At 52.0% G+C, this 15986-nt stretch overlaps 1 protein-coding gene across 2 annotated transcripts; it reads left to right on the forward strand.

Annotated features, from left to right (window-relative positions):
• Positions 1-8964: 8964 nt before the first annotated feature.
• On the forward strand, positions 8965-14769 carry RGS16 (regulator of G protein signaling 16). Of its 2 annotated transcripts, none has more exons than XM_031023557.2 (5): positions 8965-9167; positions 10082-10192; positions 10964-11025; positions 11312-11478; positions 12882-14769. In XM_031023557.2, the coding sequence occupies exons 1-5, from the start codon at positions 9124-9126 to the stop codon at positions 13101-13103; spliced, it is 606 nt and encodes a 201-aa protein (XP_030879417.1). In that variant the 5' UTR covers positions 8965-9123; the 3' UTR covers positions 13104-14769. The 2 variants fall into 2 exon arrangements, with proteins under 2 accessions (XP_030879417.1, XP_006729212.1); XM_006729149.3 differs by having other exon boundaries at positions 8967-9167; positions 10961-11025.
• Positions 14770-15986: the final 1217 nt, after the last annotated feature.

Below are 15986 nucleotides of genomic sequence, written 5' to 3' on the forward strand. Positions count from 1 at the left end.
GGGCTGGGCAGCCACCCAAAACACTGCATTCCTGGATGACAGCTTTTCTCTGGAATCAATGCATGACTTTTTCCATGGCCTCGGTCTTCCGGCTCAGGGGGCTGGGTGCCACGTGAGCCAATTTCTCTGTGTGTGTACTGTGTAAGTTGACTGGTGGTGCAACTGAGCCTGGGGCAGAGAGTTCAGACATTAGCTGCTCTATTTTAAGATCCCCAGTTTTGTCTGTTTCCCAGCAATCATCACTTGATCAGAGCAAAGGGAAAGAGCAGTGGGGAAAAGGAGGCCCAAGCCACAGTCGCTCATTACTTCTAGCTGGGTGGAAATTCCCATTCTTTATGGACGCAAAGCCCCTCCCCTGCCCTAAAAACCAGTGACTCAGAATTCTTCACCGGTCAAGGTCAGGACAAAGTCCTGCTCAGTTTAATAACAAAAATCAGGATAGCACTGCATTCTTTGCATGTATCTTAGACTTCTCAGAGCTCATTCACACACTTTCCTGCCATTTGATGGCTAAGACAGACATCATTACTCCCTGTTTACAAGTGAGAAAACTGAGACACAGAGAAGTCGGTGGTTGCCCATGGTCACACAGCTCGCTTAGTCATAGAACCAGTCACAGAGACTAGATCTCCTGAGTTTTAAATTACGTTTTGTCAGTCCAGTAAATAGCCATTTGTTATCTTCCCTCCCTATCCAGGTGCCTTTCCTGTGTGCTCATGAGCATCCATGTGATGGAGAAAGAAGCCTCGGGGGGCTGGAGTATGGTAACTTCCTGTTCCTATGGCTTATTGCTCCTTCAGCTCAGCCTTACAGGAGAGGACATTCATTCATGCAAATAAACAGTTATTGAGTGCCTACTGTGTGCAGCTACTGTGGTTTTGCAGGTTCACAATCTATGTAAGAGAAAGTTGCTAGACACAAAATTAAAGGAAAATGTAGTAAAGTGCTGTATTGTTGCAAACACAGAGTGTTATGGGAATAGGGAGAAAGGGGTGATTCATTTTGTCAGAGGCAATGAGGAAACTATCAGGGATGAGGTCATTTTTTTCCCTCCAACTTATAACTGAATTTTTTCAAGCATATGGAAGAATTAAAAGATGATTACAGTCACCATTCAGATTCAACCATGGTTTACCATATTGTCTTTCTCTCTCTTGATATACAGATCAGTGGACACAGACACATAGATAGGTAGACATTTATGTAGGCATATAGCTGAATCATTTGACAGTAAGTGGTAGGTGTCATGACCACACTCCCAAGCATTTCAGCACGCATCTTCGAAGAATAAGGACGTTCACAGAGGTGAATTTTGAGTTGGGTCTTGCCAGATAATTAGGAGTTTGTCAGACAAAAGAGGAGGGTCATTCCAGGTCTCAATGACAATGCAAGTGGGTGAGCAACATGGAGTATTTGGTGGAAAGGTAGAGGGTGACCAGAGCTGAAGGGGTAGGGGAGCTGGTAGAAGAGGAGGTTGGAGCAACTGATTGGAACCAGACTGTGGAGGAACTGGAATGTCCTGATAAGGAGTTTCAGGGTGACCCTGGGGAAGGTGGGAGACACTGAAGGCTTTGAAAGAGAGAGATGCCATGCTCTGGTTTATCTTTATCTGGCACCAGAGTAGGTGGAATGGGTAGGATGGTTAGCATACGAGAGGGTTAACATACAAAGGTTGTGAAGATGGAGGAAGATTCCAGAGATCAGATCCGAGTAGATAGGATTTGGAGGCTGACTGGAGTTAGGAGGGATGGAAGGGAGGGTCACTGATGGCGAGTGAGATCTCTTTCAAAGGCAGGTGAATAGATGCTTTATTGCCATTAATTAACGTCATTAATCTAGTCAAATGCGGCGGCATGTACATAATACTGAATCCATTTTGGACAAGTTAAGTATGAAGGCACCTAACTTGCCTTAAACTCTAGCAGGGGCCAGAGAGATAGGTTTGGTGGTCATCAGCCTATAGACATGGTTACAATAACAACTTACTCTGGAAGAGGCCGTCATACAAAAAGAGAGGCGGGTCAAGGCCACAGCCTGAGCATGGCCTGTACTGGATGGACAGACAGAAGGCGAGAGGAGCGGCCACTGAGGTGGGAGATGAGCCTCTGTGGCAGCCCCTGTGGCAGGCTCACAGTGAGCATTATATGAGCTCGTATGTGTGAGATTCCAAACTCCAGGTGAGGACTCGGTAGTTGCTGGGTAAGTGAAGAACCATTTCTAGATTGGAGGGAGGTTCTAGATGAACAGCATGGCCCCAGGGTCAAAAGCTGCTGGGGGTCCCAAGGCTGGCCCTCTCTAAACTGAGTCTTGGAAGCAGAACGTTCTTTTCCTGTGCTTCCTCTACCCTTCCCGAGAAGTGAAGACCAGATTGACCTGTAAGAGAAGATAGAACTTCATGTCTCGAATCCTCTTGGAGCTGGAGAAATGAGCGTTTGAAACCCAGAGCAGGAAAGAGCTTTCTGGAACTCTGGAGGAGGTGGGGGCAGTGTGTAGAGTGAGTGGCTAATGAACGGGTGCTGGAGTCAGATGACCCCATACGAGGTCATTGTTCTGCCTTCTGTTCCTTCCTCAACCTCTCAATGCCTCAGTTTCCCCATCTGTAAAACAACAACAGGAGAGTAGCATCTCCAGAGGTTAGTGCGAGGATTAAACGAGATGAAGACCAGAATCATCATAAATGTGGAGCACAGAAAATGCTCACTAAAGGCTAGCCATGATCACTGTTTCTACTGCAGCCTGGGGGTTCAGCAAGCCCGGGGATTTGGATCCGGTAGGTTCCCCTGCGGCCACACTTGGAGCAGCACAGCCAGACAGCTGGTGGAGAAGGAGGGGCTCGGGCAGGCTCAGTCACCCAGCTCGCCGCGTGTCTCCCCGTGCTCAGATGTGTGGGGCCCATTAGGGAGAGCTCATTTCTTTCTCTGCAAAACATCACGCACCCCCCACTGTGCTCTTCCCTCTGTCCACCTGGGCCTGTTTCTAGGACAGCTGCTGTGTCAGGGGCTGATGGCCCGGGAGCTTGTGAAAGGACCACCTGTTCCCATTGCTCCCCCTGCCCCCTCCCCGCCCGCCCCAACCGTGCCAGCCCCAGCCTCTGCCTGCTCACACAGCACAGCACGTTTCTCGCTCTGCTCAGGTGTTGCGGGCACATTGTGACAGGCACGTTTCCTTACAACTTGTCCGGCGCCCACAGCTACTGTTGCTGCTCCTTGAACCTCCTCTGCTTCCTACAAAACTGCTTCTCCTCTGTTTCCCTGCATCAGCCCACCGCACCCTCACCCCCCTCTCTCTACGGACATGGGGGAGCATGGGAGGTGACTCAAAGGAGGGAGAGAGGCTGCACGGAGGGCAGGTCCCTAACTCCCAGGAGACGGCAAAAACCCTCCTAGAGCTCCGACCTATCATCTCTGCACGTGCCAGTGCTGTTCACATGTTGGGTTTGCTGTTCCATGGGCCTCATATCTCATCTGCAGCTTACGCAAGCACCCAGAAATCCCTAACTAGGGCAGTGTGGAGACAGGGCCTGAAGTAGCACCAGCGTCCGCTGCTCAGAAGCAAGAGGACAGGCCTAGAGTAGCCGGGGGTTGGAACCTGCTAGACAGAACTGGGTTCCGATCCTAGCACCTCCATTTACTGGGTATGTCACTTTGGTTGGATTACGTACCCATGGCTGTCCAGCTCGCTGTCTGTGGTGGTGTCTATACGGCACTGAGCTCAGCGTTAGAGCGCATTGAGGCCTACAAATGGCAGTTACCCTTCCTCCTAGATGGGGTTTCGAGCAGGCCAGCTGTCAGCCAAGCAGCTGAAGTCTGTTCTTACTGGGTCCAGCCCCCAGCTTCTTCCCAGCACATGCCTCTCCGAAATGCCTATGAGAGGGGGCGAGGGGGCCCAAGTGTGTCGGGGTTTTCCTTGCTCGAGACCCTCAGACAAGTAGGATGACGTGGCACAGATTCCAACTTAAGCTGGGCTCTGGAACCCTTCATGCCTGTCAGACCCTTCCCTGACTTAGTGCCGGTTTGCCTGCCCTGGGGGACTCCAGAAGCCACCGGGGGAGGCACACCTGGGAGGTGGGTAGTCATGTTTCACTGCGTAATCCGGCCTGTCTGTGACCCATTTCCAGGAAGTTGTCTGGTTGAAGTTCGGCCAAGAATGTCTGTGATCCCCAAGATCCTGGAAAGCTGGGTTGACAATGACCCCGAAGACATCCACTGCATCTAGAGTGGGATGCATTTCCTTTATTCCTCATTCACCATCCTCCATGCTGTGCGGGACACTGGGCTGGGCACCAAGATTCAGGGGGCCAGGCCTCCCTAAGGCCAGTTTCCACGGAGAGCACATTGTGTGTCTCTGGAATCAGGGATCATCTGATGTGCTGAGGTTTCCTGAGAAAGGAGGGGGGTGGGTTGGGGCTGAAACTGATGCAGTTGAGGGTTCCCTCTGTGGGGGTCTTTCAGTCCCCTGCCCTACACACACACACTCACACACACAGTTTGAGAGTAAAACAATGCTTCATCCGCACCTATTCTGTATCCCTCTCCCCCGTGAGGCAACAATTAGGCTGTTGGCAGAGTCTTCCCAGAGAGTAGTGTGCCTTCTCTTTATTCACATCAAGCACAGGTGGTTGTCCTGGTTGAGGAATGTGACAGAGTGAATTGGTCAGAATTCCCCTTTCCTCCCCAACTAGGGGGTGGCATCTATTAGATCCCGCCCCCGCCCCCGCCCCCCAGTACTTGTTTCCTGCCTGGAAAGAGGCACAGTCCAGCACATAGCTCCTGCCCGACTTTCCAGTTCTGGAATCCTAAAGTCCTCACTCCTCAGCCTGGGAAGGATCAGGGAGTTGGAATTGTAAACGTCACCTTTCAGTGATATGCAAATCCCAGAGCTCCCTTTTTTCCCCTCTGATCTTTCTTCCTAAGTGGTTCCTCAGGGCCTTGAAGAATTATTAAATGAGAAAAATTCACATTGTGATAAATGTGTTTCTATGTCTCCAGGAGTAGAAGTGAAATGCTCTCAGGAATATGACATTCGTGACAAAAGTGAACAGAGGGATGAGGAGGGAGGGTGAGAAAGGGGAAGACATTTAGAAACCCAGGGTTCTTGAGTACTTCTCCTATTTTGCAGTCTTAGGATGAGACAGGGCTCATTTATTGCCATTAATTTAGTTGGCACTTTAGGGACTGCATCAAAATGATGGCAGGAGCATTTGTAGGTGAGAGCGGAGGCAGCAAGGGATGAGTGTGCATATAGGCCGGGGACAGGCCTGCTGTGGGGAGGACGCCAGGCCCTGGCAATCAGGGAGAATTGTTGTTGTTCTACCAAACAGTGACATCCACTTGTGCATCCTACATGCCTGAGAGCCTCTGCTGTATATAGGGAATTTCTAAATCTTTCTGCACCGCCAGACTACAACTGGCTTTTCCTAGCTATTTCTCCCACGTGGAGCATGCTCCTTCCTACATGTCCGGCATGTTCTGGCTGTATTCCATCCTGCTCAAACCTCACTCCCTCCTCTTTCAATACTGCAGACCCTCCCAGATCTCTCCTCTTTCTGGACTTCTGTTGCAACTCCTGTCAACAACTTCCTTCCCCGCTGTGCTAGTTCCGTTTCCTCCGCGAGGAGGAAATAGAAGGTCATTAAACTCAGCGAAGAGCCTAAAAGCTGTGTGATTTCCCCACCGGCTAGGGAACATAAGAAATTCTTAATAAATATTTATCAGTGGATCGATGATTGAATGGGGAACATCCAGACCCCTGTGAGGACCATCTGTGCCAAATCAGAAGTCAAGAAAGTGTATCCATTTCCCCTGACCCTTTTCAGGAGATAAAGGTCTTCTGTGGCCTTCCGCTGGGGGGAGAGCATGGTGCTGGGGATGGGGAGGGCAGAGAGGCAGAAGCCGCTGGAGGGCCGTGTGGCTGGGATGTCGTGGGATAGTTAATCCTGATCCCAGATGACCCAGGCTGCGGAGCTGTGTCCCCACACCCTCCATGACAGACAGCACAGCTGTGCGGCGAGTGCTGGGCGAAAAACGAGGTCAGGTTCATGTCAAAACCAGTGCGGTTCACAGGTGGGCTCCATTTGCGGGATTTACAGCAACTGTCAAGTCATCACTGAAATTGCAGACGTGAACCAGCCTACCTGCTGGGAAGAGAATTTGGGATACATTGTGAACTTCAAAAAGTTTCTGCCTGGAAACTGAAGAGGTAACCATGGCAACTGGGAAGGCAGGTTGAACTCAGAAAGGGCCCTTCCTCTTGAGCCCTGAGCTTTGTGCTCTTGGATTGGATGTGCCAGACTGCGAGCATCGCTTTGTCTCTCTTGCCTCTTTTGCTTTCTTTGTCGAGTGGGAGAGAGCACCAGCTCAGGAATCTGGAGAGCTGGCCACGATTCAGCTGTTTTCTGATCCAGGGCACTTCAGAGAGGGCACCTTAGGCACTGGCTTTGTTGTCGCAAAATGGAAATTAAAAGGCTCCTCTGGCCTATTCACAGGGATGCAGATGGGACAGGAAGGTTTAGGGAGATTCTGTGCATAATCACGATTATTATTGTTATGTGCCTACGTCTGGGCTGATTCCAACACGGTGCTCCTGAGGGCAAGACCGGGCATTCGATTCATCCATAGACTTGTTTTCCTCGCTTGAAGAGAAGCTGTCCCAGACACCACGGCTGAATAATACAATCATGCCCTGGAGCCTGAGCAGCACAGGTGAAAGAGCAGGCCTCACCTCAGCCGACCAGCTCCTCTACAGAAGTCCTGCTGATGGGCCGCGTGGGCTGCTGCCTCGTGTGGACGGAGGCTTATGCTGAGAAACAGACATTCAAAAGGCATCCTTCCATTGCCTGGCTGCACACCACAACCCTTACCCCTCTCCCTGCCCCACGCCAACGCAGTCCTGCACTTGAGAGAAAGGAAGAACCGGAGATGGGGGGGGGTGCTGACATCTGGGATGATGCTGCCAATGTGTGAGCTGCTCAGCACCTGCCCCTGTTTACTAACCCACTGGGAGGCTGGGGAAGGATTGGACTCTACTCTTCAGAGTGCAGTATGTTTTGACTAACTGGGTCATCTTCTGCAGGCCCTGGCTTACCCAGAGACTCTCCTTTGACAGATGACCCCACATGTTGCTCTGATTTGGGCCTCTTTTGCTCAACTACTATCTCCAGGCCTTCCTGTCCCCTCCCCCTTTGTGGTTTCAACCTTTCCTTCCCCAACCAGGTTTTCTGGGCTGTCTCACTCACCTCTCTCAGCTGGGGACCTCTTCTCCTCTTACCTCTCTCTCTTCTGACCCTTTATTTCCAGGCCTTGCTGAAGAACAGCAACTCCTAGATGCCCCTCATGAAATAAAAACCTAAATCCCAAGACACACAAAAAACTTACTACTTTTCCTTATTGTCTAGCAATTCCTGTGTCCCTAGTAAATAAATCTGAGAACTAACATTTATTGAGTGCTAACTATGTGTTCAGCACTGATCTAAGCACCTTGTTGGGGGTGCTATGGTACACCACCAAGATCCCCTGTTTGGGACCTCGGCCCTCATTCTCCACCCTATTGTCTGCTGTAGGCTGCCAGCACAGTCCCTCTGGCCTTAACAGAGGGGGTTGCCTTGCTTAAGATTAAGCCACGTTCTTGGAGCAATCACATCCAATGAATGGTCAATGTGGTACAAAGGCCCTGGGGCCAACTGTGGTCTCTGTTGCAGCAACCTGGCATTTAACTCCTTCCTCTCAGCAACCCTGTTTTCCTCAATCCCTCTCTGGTCTGAGAACTTTCCCTAGCAAGGCTCTGCTTCAGAGGAACTGTGTTTCCTGTCTCCTGGGGAACGCAAACTGAGAACTGACCTAATCCTCACATCTTTATGAAATAGGTGTATCATATTTTCATCTTAGAGAAAAGGAAACTGAGGCACAGAAAGGTTAAGAAGCTTGCCCAAGGTCTCCTATCAGTAAGTGGTGGAGCCATGATTCGAAACCTGGAAATCCAGCTCTGGATTCCACACTCTAAACCTCACACGCAGCCTCATCAATAGCAATCCCAAGGGGAACTGAGGGGTCACGGTGGGAGGCGAAGGGTGCTGTAGGGCCTTTATGGGAGGGTGAGGAGAGAGGGAGGGTACTTCTTACCTTGACCTTAGAGATAAGGACACTGAACTAGCTGCTGCTTAAACCCAGGATCATTCATCACTTTACAGAGGTGTGGGGATTCTAATTTTGGCTGGGAGGGCAGTGGAATAAGCGTGGTAAATTCGTATTTGAATTCTGGCGTAACACTGTGTAACGCTGAGCAAATTAATTAACCTGACACTTAGTAAAAATGCCTGGCGCACAGATGCTCAATAAAGAGTCCCGCCCCGCCCCGCCCCCACCCCACCCCGGGCCATTTGTCTGCTAATTCCAACCCCCTGATCCTGGGTAAGTCTCTTTAACTTTCTGACTCAGTTTCTTCATCTCTGAAACGGAGGAGAGGAGATGAGATGAGGAGCTGCGGTAAAGGGCTTACTACTTAGCCCCAGAAGCATTCGGGTAGGAGCCCAATAAACGGTAGTAATCAGTATAATCAACACGTTGCCTTGCGCGGCTTGCACCCCTTGCTCCCGTCCGTGAGGACCGAGCAGGTTCAGGCGCAGGCAGTGAGTGGTCCGCACGGTGTGTGCCTCCCCAACGCGTCACCCCCGACGCAAATCCGCCCGCTACCGCTGAGTTGGTTTTCTGATTTTACTAGAGGCCGACGGGTTTTTTCCTACTAAACTGAGTGGGCGCTTCTCGGGCCGTGTGACTTCCCGCCGCTTCTCCTTCCGCACCCGGAGCAGCCCGGAGGGGAGGGCAGCCGCGTACGCCCGGCGGTGTGCAAGTTGCGGGCGCCCCGCCCCGTCGAGCTCCCGGGCCCCGCCTCCACCTTAGCCGCGCGCCGTCCCGCTCTCCGATTGGTCGGCGGCGCTCAGCCCCGCCCCGCTCCCTCCGAGGGAATAAAAGCCGGGGTAGCCGCGAGTCCGCGCGTGCAGCCTGATCAAGCTAAAGCGCCTTGAGTAGTGCCGGCCGCCGCCCCTGCCCCTCTGCCTCCTCACGTTCGCGGAGACCACTGGAGTCCGTCACCATCCTCCCCACGACGTGCTGCCCTGAACCCGCAGCCATGTGCCGGACCCTGGCCACCTTCCCCACCACCTGCCTGGAGAGGTAAGAGGAGCTTGTCCCTGGATCTTGCCCGCTGCCCGCAGGAAGAAGTCCAAGTCTCCCCCCTCCCATCCTTAGGTTGTGGAGCGGCAGGCTTGGGGACCGGGCGGCGGGAGAATGGGACTCTAGTGACTCGAGTGGAGAAGTGGAAGTCACCTGGGTTCCACCTTTTCAGATGCTTCCCTTAGAGTCCCAGAAGGGAGAAGGAAGAACCACGGGAAGCAGAGGAACCCCTGCTTACTGTCATTCCCCATCCTCTGACAAATGGCAGTCCTCAGCGGACCTGCCGAAGACCGGCTGCAGGAGGAGCACATGGGCATCAGCAGGCAGAACTCCCTTTTCTAGTTTCTTCAGCACTTGGTTTTCATTCTACAGCCCAGATCTAGGACCATGGCCTGCCCGGCCCCGAGAAGGCAGAGAGGTGTTTTTTTGGGTCCACCAGTGAGGGATGTCCCCACTTCCCAGGGAGCTACTCAACCACCTCTAGTCCTTGCTGGAGCTGGTGGCTGGGAAGGAAAAAGTGGAGAAGGTGAAAGCAGGAATCAATTTCCACACAGTTCCAGAAATATTCACGATAAGCCTAGAGGGTGCTGAACTGCCTTCTGCTAATCAACAGGCACAAAGATAGATCGGCGTGACTTAAGTGGGAAAAAGCCCATGTGTGCTGTGCTCTAAACTCAGAAAGTGTAAGTCCTACTGAGGAACAGCTGAGACATTACTTTCTGGGCTGTTTCTGGGCTGGTGATATTAAGAGACAAGCAGAGTTTAAGCCCTGGGAACAGCAGGAGATTCCCAGGAACCCTTGAGGCTGGAATGAGGGTGACACCAGCCTAAACTCTTCTTCGGGACCCCATAAACCTTTGAGCCCTGGCTGAGCCAATGTAGGATCACTTATGTGTTCCTGCTTTGTCTTTCAGAGCCAAAGAGTTCAAGACACGGCTGGGGATCTTTCTTCACAAATCAGAGCTGGGCTCTGACACTGGGAGTGTTGGCAAGTTCGAGTGGAGCAGCAAACACAGCAAAGAGGAGTAAGTCCCACTAGCTGGCCTAGGGCCCTGGAGGGGAGGGAGCCAGATTTAGGAAAAGAGCCATAAGAAAGAAAATACAAGGAGAAATTAGGACGCGCTAGGGTGGGCCGTGATGACCCCTTCCTGGAGATTTTAGTGAAGATTCCTGCTGGTCTGCTGTGGGTGACTAGGTAGGTGGCTCCAGGGCTCTGAGGCCACCAACAGATGTGTGTATCAGGGTCGGAATGTCTAGTTACCAGACTGTCCCACCTGGAGATGTCATCATCTGTGCAACCAGGGCTAGGACAGGGTCTGAGAACACTTGAGGCTTTTCAGTCAATGACTCTTCTTCCATTAACATGCACTTTGCCTACGAGCCCTTTCATATTGAACATCAAGGGTGTGAGGTGCTGCTCTAGTGTCTGGGGTTATGGGTAGACTTAATCTCTATTCCTGAGGCCCTTATTTCCATGGGGGGAGTGTAGAAAACAAAGCTCAGGGTCAGAGGAACAGAAACAATTTTGGACAGTGAAGAGACCATCTTAGAGTTACTTACTGAGGGCCAGAAGGTTCCTGGCTCTGGTTTCTTATTATTGAACTTTCCTCTAGAAAAATACCTGTAGCCTCAACTAAGAGTTTGAGGAGTCAGCTCCAATAATCACTGAGCAAGTCTTTGTGTGAATTATACAACTTCCATCAGAGTTCTGGCTAGGATTTATGCTATGCATTAGTGTGTTGGTTTTTTTTTTTTAATTAAAATCTTGGCTTTTTTTTTTTTTTTTTTTTTAGCAGAAATTTCTCAGAAGATGTGCTGGAGTGGAAAGAGTCATTTGACTTGCTACTGAGCAGTAAAAGTGAGTAGGACCCTGTTGTGTCTGTCTGTGGTTGGCACATGTGTACCCATGTGCTTTGGAGCCAGCCTGAGGGATGCTGAAAAGCATGGGCAAAATAATAGTCGTAGTAATAATAATAATGATCCCCTAGTGTGCCAGGCTCTGTTCAGAATACAAAGGCAGGTCCTTGTTCAAGAAAATTACATCCTAAAAATAGAGCCATTAACTACAATTGCTGTCTTTCTCCTTTTATTCCCCCGCTGTCCTGCTGTCTGACCTGTCTCTCCCTCTCTTCCCTCAACCCCAGATGGAGTGGCCGCCTTCCACGCTTTCCTGAAGACGGAGTTCAGTGAGGAGAACCTGGAGTTCTGGCTGGCCTGTGAGGAGTTCAAGAAGCTCCGGTCAGCTACCAAGCTGGCCTCCCGGGCTCACAAGATCTTTGAGGAATTTATCTGCCGTGAAGCCCCAAAAGAGGTCAGAGCCTCAGCATGTTCTGGGGATCCTGCCGCCCTGCCTGCTCCTTCCCCACTGAGGATTGGGGCTGGGGGCTGTCTAGCAGGGGGAGGGTTGAGTTTAGAGAGTGATCTTCTTTGGCACGGGGCTGGATGGGCTTCTGGGGCCGGAGACTAGGAAACCCAGGCGCTCTGCTGCTCCTGGTGCCCTTACCCTCAGTCTCACTGATGGGGCTAGAGGGCTTGGCAGGTGGTGTGGCTTCTGTCCATACCCACTTTTGCAAGCTAAGACCTTTTTAGAGGCTCAAAACACACGAGTGTGGAGACAGGGCAACCTGGGGACCTTGTGTGACCCAGTTCAGTCCCCCGGCTGACCTGCCTCAGGCTGGCTGGTCCATGGGCAGTGAGGTTTTGCACCTGCCCTCAGGTCTCCGCGGCGGGCCACCAGCATTTGCTAAAGTGAGTGGGGCCACCTTGTGGAGAGAGACTAGTAATGCCTTGCTTTTGTATCCTACGCTGTATTGTATTTTCTGAGCACTTGAATTTTTTCCACGTTATTCCATAAAGATTTATTGAGCACCAATTACATGCAAGGCACGGTTATAGTCATTGGGGACATAGCAGGGACAAAAAGTCTCTACCCTAATGAGAGAAGATGACAATAACCGAGTAAATGAGTAAATACATGTCAGGGAATGGTGCGTGTTCTGATCCAAGCAAAGCAGGTTTTGAAAGGGAGCACCGGAGAATGGGGTGGGTGGACTTGAAGTCTTCTTGCTTTACAAAGGGAAGTGAGGCGTGGTCTGTCCCATAAGGTGACAGATGAACACTTCCCTCCCGTCTAAACATTCCAACACAGGAAATGGCAAGTGCAAACCCAGCAGGGAGTGGGCCCGAGTGGAGCACGGAGAGTGAGGGAGGCAGACTAGGAGAGGAGGTCGGACCAGTGAGTGGCAGGGCGCCAGATGTGGGCCCAGCACGTGCGCTGGCTTTTCCTTTGAGTGACATGGGAGGACGACACTGCTGCTGGCAAACTGACTTGAGTTTTCAAAGGCTCACTCTAGCCGCTGGCTGGAGAACAGACCACAGGAGTGAGGGTTGAGGAGAGAGAGCAGTTAGCAGGCTCTGGCACTAACCTGAGGAGAGAGGTGATGGCGATCTGAACCAGGACTGTCCCAAGGCAGGGATGAAAAGGCATTAGATTTGTATGCTTGATAACTTTTGGAGGGCAGACCCTGGGTCCGATGCGCGAACAGGCCCAGAGTTGAAAAGCCAGTTAATGGTCAACTCAGGAGACCCCAGGTTCCTGGTTCAGAATCCTGCCAGTCAGCCCTCTCCCCACCCCACCCCACCCCACCCCGGCCTGCTGGACCCCTTGCCTGGCCCACCCTCCCCTCACCCATGTGCTTGCCTTCCTTCCCACAGGTGAACATAGACCACGAGACCAGGGAGCTGACCAGGATGAACCTGCAGGCTGTCACGGCCACATGCTTCGACGTGGCTCAGGGGAAGACTCGCACCCTGATGGAGAAGGACTCCTATCCACGCTTCCTGAAGTCCCCTGCTTACCGGGACCTGGAAGCCCAAGCCTCGGCCACCTCTGCCTCTCCAGCTAGCCGCGGCCCCGCAGAGCCCTTGCACACTTGAGCCTCATGGCAGTGAGGGAGCCAGCCGGGAGGAGAGGTGGGGTCACCCATCCCTGGGGCAGATTCTACCAAGCAAGCGCGAGAGGACAGTGAAGGAAGATGCCCATCTGGCAGCCTGTTTTGGAAGCCCCCTCTCCTCCAGATACTGTGGGACTGGATTCCATGCATGAGAGGGTCCCCCCCCACCTCCCCTTCCAGGACCGGCACATATGGGCCGAAGGGGAAGGTTGTGTGGGGCTCTCCGGGGAAAGGGAAGGTGGCGAAGGAGTTATTGTTGGCTCTTATCGTTTTCCACGGGGCAAGAAATATTCCGGGGTGGTTTGGGAAACACGGATAAAGGAAACTTGAAAATGAGACAGAGCAAGACAACCAGATCAGCTCTTCTGCCTGGTGAGGAGCTGGCTCAGATGGCGTCCTGTTTCCCTAGTTCCCAGGCTGTCAGGCCCAGAAGGCAGCTGCGGATGCGGTGCCTTCCCACTCTGTCCTCCTCACCTGCCCCTGGGCTGCCCAGGGCCCCCTTAGCTTGCACTTCTTCCCATTCCTGTGCCTGGCCTCACGGTCTTCTCAAGGCCAGAGAACCAATTTGACCCTTGCCCAAAATGAGATTTTTTTTTTTATACCACAAAAACTGGCCTTTGGAGCCCCTTTCCCACATCAGTAGAGAGCCTGGAAAAGGGGCCATCTTGCTCCTGTGAAATTGATCTTGGTGCTCTTGGTGACCTTTGCAGGCGGTCCCCGAACCTGTGCTGGCAGCAAGGTCCACCTGTGGGCAGGGCCCGCGAGGGCCTGTTGCGGGGGTGTGCCCTCCCTCGGCCCCGGGCTGCCCTGGACCGTAGGGCCCATGAGGAGGAAGGTGTGGGGCCTCTCAATGAGTTCTTACACTCTGCAGCGTGGAACGAGGGAGAAAAGGATCCTAAGACATCTCTTGGCAGTTCCCAAAAGTTCCGTTGAAATCAAGCCAGTATTTTTTGTGGGTGTGAGAACAAGGAAAAAGATGCCCAGAATGGAAGGGGAACCTTATGTTTCTTTCCTGTGGGTGTGAGGTGCACTTACCGGAGTATGGGGAGAAGTTGGACCAGGGACCACGATGGCCCTTGGAAGACAGAAGCCAGGGGTGCAGCTGGAGAGAGAGGCTGCTTGGAAGAGCAGGACTGGGGGAAATCAGAACCTGCTTGTCACCTCAGGGCAACACCAAACACACATTTTTGTGTTGGGACTTCTGCACGAGCCCAGGCCCAGGAGGTGAATGAACCAGGCGGCCCCCTTCTGCCCCAGGAAAAGCAACACTGTTCTCTCTGCACTATGAGCTCCTCCAGGAGAAAATTATTTAAGTATAATGTGTTGTCGGTTTTGTGACCATTGTCATAGCATAGTATTTTTATTACTGTTGTGTTGTTGCTACTGTTATTTATTATTGTAATTTCAGTTTGCCTCTGCTGGAGAATCTCAGCAGGGGCTGGTCGCCCAACTGTCTCCCTCTCCACCAGACTCTACCTCTGAATGTGCTGGGAACCTCTGAGCGCCTGTCAGGGGCTCCTCACCGTTTAAATATTTATTTATTGTTGACAATGGAGCTGGTTTCCTGGATAGGAATGATGTACTTTATCCTTGTTTCCCTGTTTCAGCATGTTATATTCTTGTAAAATAAAAATAAAACCCAAATATGAGATCCCGTCTGTAAGGGCTGTGCTGTCTGGCTGAGGGAGGGGAGGGGCCCGGGAAAGCCTGGGGGCGGAGCTGCCCCCCGCCCCCCCCTCCCCAGGCGATCCCTCCCTGCGCATGGGATAGCTCTTGGGTCCCGGGCAGAGGCCCAAGTGAAAGACCCATGTCTGCCTGGTGACTGGCAGGATTGATGAGAAGGGGATATGTGCTGAGGGTGGCCACCAAGATTGGTAACTTCCTGTAGCCGATGATGGCCCCAACTTGCGTCCGGCTGTTGTGTCCATGGGACCCAGTCCGCCTGCTGTCATCGGAGAGCCCATGTCCTTCGCCCAGAGTGAACCATTCCCAACTTGGCCTCTCACAACACAAGGGGAGTCTCCCCTTGGTCCAGTAGCCACAGGTGATCAGTTAGATGGTGGCTTTCGGGGCATATTCACTTTTGCCCATTTTTAATTTGCATTAGAATTTCATATAAATTCCAAGCATTAGTATTTTGCAAATAATTTCATAGAAGTCTCTGAGATGAGCTATGGGAAGCCACTCTGTATGTGAGGCTGCTCCATTCCATGGGCTGAGGGAGCAAGAGGGTTGAGCGGGGCTTGAAACAATCTGGGGGTAGGTTTGCAAGGATCATATCTGCTCTTCCTTCGCCAATAGCCTTTCTTACCCTACAAATCCTCTCCCCTCCCCCCCTTACCACTATTTAAAAATTCCTTTTCTATTGAATTATCTGTTTGTACTCTGGTTTATTGACTTGGAGGTGGACAATATCTAGTTAAAAATGTGGGACGGGGTGAGCTCAGGGTCTTCCTACTGCCATCTTCCCAAGCACTTTTCTTGAATTATCTGTTTGTACACAGATCTGGACCTTCTATTGGCTTTTATTTCTCCCCTATTGTTAGTCTGAGTAAGTGACCAGACTCCAGGGATGGCGGGTAGAAAACCCGGTGGATTCACACTCTAAGCCCAGGTCTAAGGGAGGGTTCTGTGGGCAACTCCAGGAGGAATTCAGAATTGAGGGGCCTGAGAAGGAAGATTGGATCAGATGCTGTGGCAGGCCCTGATCTCATGAAGTCCTTCCACCAGCTCCATGAGGTAGGTATGTTAGCCTGTGATTCAGGGGACTGAGGCTCGTGGGGTAAGGAACAGACCCCGGGCAGCTGGCCAGAGAGAGCAGCGGAGATGGAGATGCGAGGGGAGCCCAGTTATACCACTGGGGGGC

This window comes from Leptonychotes weddellii, chromosome 6 (genome assembly GCF_054177405.1).
Source record: "Leptonychotes weddellii isolate Sample4059 chromosome 6, ASM5417740v2, whole genome shotgun sequence".
Lineage (NCBI taxonomy): Eukaryota > Metazoa > Chordata > Mammalia > Carnivora > Phocidae > Leptonychotes > Leptonychotes weddellii.